The sequence below is a fragment of the Aptenodytes forsteri genome, unplaced genomic scaffold (genome assembly GCF_000699145.1).
Source record: "Aptenodytes forsteri isolate BGI_AS27 unplaced genomic scaffold, ASM69914v1 Scaffold255, whole genome shotgun sequence".
NCBI classification, from domain to species: Eukaryota; Metazoa; Chordata; class Aves; order Sphenisciformes; family Spheniscidae; genus Aptenodytes; species Aptenodytes forsteri.
This window is the reverse complement of record NW_008794888.1, coordinates 4,376,411-4,381,404: the sequence shown is the minus strand read 5'-3', so window position 1 is coordinate 4,381,404 and position 4,994 is coordinate 4,376,411. Positions and strand designations below refer to the sequence as shown.

The 4,994-nt window shown below is 63.5% G+C and overlaps 1 protein-coding gene across 1 annotated transcript in view; it reads left to right on the top strand.

Annotated features, from left to right (window-relative positions):
* The window catches only part of WNT6 (Wnt family member 6), a 14,646-nt gene extending 10,485 nt beyond the window's left edge, over positions 1-4,161 (top strand). The window contains exons 3-4 of the mRNA XM_009274936.1: positions 2,871-3,172; positions 3,462-4,161. Coding sequence (XP_009273211.1) covers positions 2,871-3,172; positions 3,462-3,923 — 764 coding nt within the window. The 3' untranslated portion in view covers positions 3,924-4,161. The remainder of the gene's footprint in view (positions 1-2,870; positions 3,173-3,461) is intronic.
* Positions 4,162-4,994: the final 833 nt, after the last annotated feature.

Here is a 4,994-nt window from a genome sequence, read left to right as displayed (position 1 = left end):
GTGTGTGTGTGTGTGTGTGTGTGTGTGTGTGTTTGCGCGCACGTGCACGCGTGTGTGTGTGTGTGTGTAGGGGGTTGCTCAGTGCTCCCTGGTGCAGTCACGCTGAGGTTTTACTGCCGGGACATGTCTTCCCGTGTTGTAATGAAGCAATTACCAATGCTCCCAGACAGCACAGGGCTTCACAAAGCCCAAGAATGCACCCTCGTCTGGCAGTGATTTACTGCTCCCCCAGGACCCCGGGGTGTGCTGGGGAAAGGGGCCCAGGTGGGAGGCAGCGTGCAGCTACTGGGAGCTGCCCCTCGCCCCATGGGTGCCCTGCAGATCCCTCCTCCTTGTCCTTGCAGGGAGCAGAGGAGAGGAGCGCTTGCCCCCCATCCCTGTGTCCCTGGGTGGGCACCCTGATGTCAGTGGCAGGGAGGGATGTGCAGGTTCCAGCCAGGTGGATACAATGGTCCAAGCCCGGCCCAGCTGCATCAAAGCCAGAGCAGGGGCAGAGCGAGGGGGCAGCCGTGAGTCTGTAAGGGATGGGAAAGCCCTGCCGCGCTCCCCAGGGAGAGAGGCTGGGGGGTGGATAGGGAAGGGGGGGATGCTCGAAGCACTTCAGGCTGGTAGGGCCACTTAGTGGGTGGTGAGTTTAGTCCTACCCCTGTTCCCACGTTGGTCCCTGTGCTGGGGCAAATGAAGATGCTGGAGTGAGCCCTGGTCTCCTCGTCCATCACATCTCCTGCTGGTGCATCCACAGGGCCAAGGCAGAGCGGGTATGCCCTTGGGCCTTGAAGGAGGGTCAGGGTGGCCTCCCTGGGGGCATTGGCAAGGGCAGAGCGCCCTGGGCACCCGGCAGCTGCAAGTACCATTGTGGGGCAGAGCTGGGGCCCCGAGGGAGACACCGGCCTGCGGCGGGGGTGCAGGCTCATTTAAGAAGCTGATTTGCAAGTGTGGGTTCCCCCCAGCACAGGGAGGTGTATTCAGTCGAGGGGCGGAGAGCCAGGGCCCACGGGGGACACTCCTGCCTCTGGAGTCACCTATTTTCACACCGACCTGGCAGCGAAGGAGGTAAGATCTGTGCCAGGCAGGGCTCCAGGCTGGAAGCGGAGTGGTGCCAAGATGCCAGGGCCAGACCAGGTGGTGAGTGGGTGATGCTGGCGGATGAGCTGTCGGGTACCCGGGGGCAGCTTGGGTTAGAGGATACACAGGCACATCAGGCATGGGGATGCTGAAGGAGTCACCACGCTCTGTTTGGCCCAGCCTCGCTGCTGGGGCAGTGGAGATGAGCAAAGTGGTGACTTTGGGAGCCCCTGGCACTCTGAGGACATGGGACATCACAGCTAGAGGCATGGAGGTCCCCAGGGCTGCATCGTGGGTGTCAGAAGCAGAGAGCTTGCCCTGCACTGAGAGGTGCCAGCAGGCACCAGCCTCCCTGTAAGCCTGCAGGGACTGTGTAAACCATTCCAGCATTTTGGGGGTTCCTGGCTGCCATCGGATGGGCACCTCCCATCCGACAGCCTCTTCTTTCCAAGGATGCTGCAGCAGGCTCTGGTTCCTGGCCGTGGCCTCCCTGGCGCAGTCGCAGCCGTCCCCCCTTCCCTCCCTGCTGCCTGTGCCAGGCGTGGCATGCCAGGGCAGGCTGGCTTGGGGGCAGCCACGTGTCTGGAGGAGCTGTCAGAGGAGTGGCATCCCCCCCGGGGCCAAGGCTGGCAGGGTGGCACGGGGACCTCTGCCAGCTGCGGGCTGCCCGCCGAGGGCTCTGCCAGCCCCAGGTGGGAGCAGGCGGGTGGTCGTGTGGCTTAGGGGGGGCAGGAGGGCCAGGGCAGGGGACACCTGTCCCCAGGGTGGCACTGCTGGAAAGGCACCGGTGTGCCCAGTTCCTACCAACACCAGTGGGAATCAGGTGCCGCGTGGGCTTGTGGAGGACCCACTCATGGAGCTGATGCCCAGGAACCCCTCTTCCCACAGCCCTCCCAAGTCAGAGTGCTGGAGACAGAGGGATGGGGCACCCCCCAAAACACACCTTCCCCTCCATCCCCATGCCCCAGGCACCCCCTGTGTGTCACCACCCTGGGCCAGCCCTGCCCTGGCATTCAGGCGGGCAGGGGTTTGCCTGGCACGGGGCGGGGGGAGTGCGGGAGCCCCCCGAGCAGGGCGCCGCGCCCCCGCTGCCAGAATCCCCCGCTGGCTGCGGCTGTGAGCGGCAGGTCCAGGCAGGGGAAAGATGCTTGGAATTCGTGTCCTGGAGCAGAGAGAGACAGGAGCAAATACTAATAATAAATAATCCTGCCGGGTGGAGGCTGTGCTGGTGGAGGGAGGGGGGCAGGCAGCACCCCATGGCAAAGCGGGTATGGGGGGAGAGCGGGCAGCAGAGCTTCATCGCTGCCACCCTGCAGAGGGATGAGTGGCACCTGTGGTGTCCCTTGCAGCACTTCTCTCCTCTCCAGGTGCCAGCTTGCAGCTGGGGATGGGATTTTTACTGCTTGGAGGAACATTGCAGGGTAGTGTGAGGAAGCTGTGGGTACCACCTGGTCACCCGGGACTCCCCCTGCTCCCTGAGCTCCCCTCTTTCCTATGGGGCAGCACCCATCCTTGCAAGGGGAGGCAGGAGATTTGTTGCGCCTAGGACCCTACAGGTGGGGTGGAGGAACGCTGGCAGGGCCTGGCTATCCCCCAGATTCTGCATATCTGCTTGCAAGAGACAGCTCCTGCCCCAGGCAGCCGGCTCCAGGGTGGGTGCATCACCCGGGGAACAGCACCAAGCACAGACGAAGGGGGAGAAAGGGAGGTCCGAGCCCCCATGGGATGTCGGTGGGGGGATGCTTTGCTTTCAGAGCCTTTGCCAGAGCTGACCGTGCATCCTGGCCCTGGCTGTTCCCCTGCAGATATCCGGGAGACAGCCTTCGTGTACGCCATCACGGCGGCCGGGGTGAGCCACGCCATCACGCAGGCCTGCAGCATGGGCGAGCTGCTGCAGTGCGGCTGCGAGCTGACGCGGAGCCGGGCTCCCCCCTCGCCCACGGTGGGTCCGGGCATGGAGGGCACGGCCTGGGAGTGGGGGGGCTGCGGGGACGACGTGCAGTTCGGCTACGAGAAATCCCAGCAGTTCATGGATGCCAAGAGCAAGAAAGGCAAAAATGACATCCGAGCTCTTATCGACCTGCACAACAACGAAGCTGGGCGCTTGGTAAGGCCCCCGCGCTCCCTGCCCCTCTGCAAGCATCACCCCCCCGTGCCCCTACCCAGCTCAACTCTCCACCTTTATCTCCCCCGAGCCATGTACCTGCACCAGCTTTGGGTGAAATGTGGACCCAATATCTTTCAGGACCCCCCTTCGCAGGTGCTTTGGAAACCCCCTGTGTCCCCCCCAGCACCATCCACTGGGCCAGGGCAGCACCAAGAGGCAGGGTTTTGGCTGGGGGTGCTGGGCAGGGAGGTGGGGGACCAAGGACTGAGCATTGCCATCTCTTCCCCAGGCGGTGCGCAGCTACATGAGGACAGAGTGCAAATGCCATGGGCTGTCAGGCTCCTGCACCCTGCGGACCTGCTGGAGGAAGATGCCCCATTTCCGCGAGGTGGGGGACCGCCTGCTCGAGCGCTTCAATGGGGCTTTCAAGGTGATGGGAGGCAATGATGGGAAAACCCTCATCCCTGTGGGCGACAACATCAAGCCTCCCGACAAGCAGGACCTCATCTACTCGGCCGACTCACCCGATTTCTGCTCTGCTAACCGTAAGACGGGCTCGCTGGGCACCCGGGGCCGCGTCTGCAACAGCACAGCCATGGACACGAGCGGGTGCGACCTGCTGTGCTGCGGGCGAGGGCACCGGGACGAGACAGTGGTGCTGGAGGAGAACTGCCTTTGCCGCTTCCACTGGTGCTGCGTGGTGCAGTGCCGCAAGTGCTCCGTCCGTCAGGAGCTCAGCCTCTGCATCTGATGGCCTGGGCTTTGGGCGAGGACAATTTGGGGGGGCCACCCCCAGGCTCATGCTATGGCCCCCCTGGGACAGAGACAGGCTGAGCTGGTGGCAGGGACAGCGTGGGTGAGCCCAGTTCTGTGTCCCGGGGAGTCCTGGCTTCCCCAGGGGACAGCGTGGGGCTGCATGGCATTCCCACGGCCCCCGTGGTGGGGGCTGCGGGCGCAGAGCTTCCACTAATAAAGCTATTTAAAGCCGGTGTGGCACAGCGCTTCCTGGGGAGGGCTGGGAAGCGCTGACTGCCGTACCGGGAAGGGACTGGCCAGAGAGCCGTCCTGCCCCGGCCGTGAGTCCCGATCAGCCGGACTTCCTCCAGCCTCCTGTTTGTGCTGGCTGTGCTGGGACCTTTGGCAGAGCCTGGCTCATTTTTTATCCACTTTCTGCTTTTCTCTGTGGTTGTAGAGCCAGGAGATGAGTGTGGATGAGGGCGAGCACTCTCCTGCCCTGCTCTGCAGCCCCTGGGCTGGGTGAGTGCTCTCCTCCCATCATCCGTGGCCACCATCACTTGGGGATGCCAGTTTGTGTCCCACCACCACCTGACCTGGGATGTTTGCGGTGACCTGCAGTCCACGGTCCCTCCGCTCACCCCTCATGCAGGAGGTATGGCTAGCTGCCCTGACACCATGGTGATGGGCTCTGAGTTTCTTGAAGGTATCCTCTATTCTTTTCACTCCGTGTTCAGCCACTGTTGCTGCAGTCCCCACCACAGGGCCTGGCACGAAGAAGCCCTGTGCAGTGCTGACACTGTTGGCTTGGTGGCATGCAAGGCATTCGCTTGGCATGCTGTGGGCCACGTGCAGCCTCACCTGGCCGGCATGGTGCCAGGCATGTCTTGGTAACCTGATCAGCCTGTGCCCCTTGTGGGCAAACACAGGGCGAGGAGCAGCCCGCCTGGCTGCCCAGCAGGGCAGGCTGCCATCCCTCTGCTCCAGAGGCTCCAGGGGTCTCCGAGGGGGTCCCTCCCATGCTGCAAGGAACCCATGAGAACTGGTTTCTCCAGCCTTACCCAGCGTGGGGGTTTAGGTAACTGCA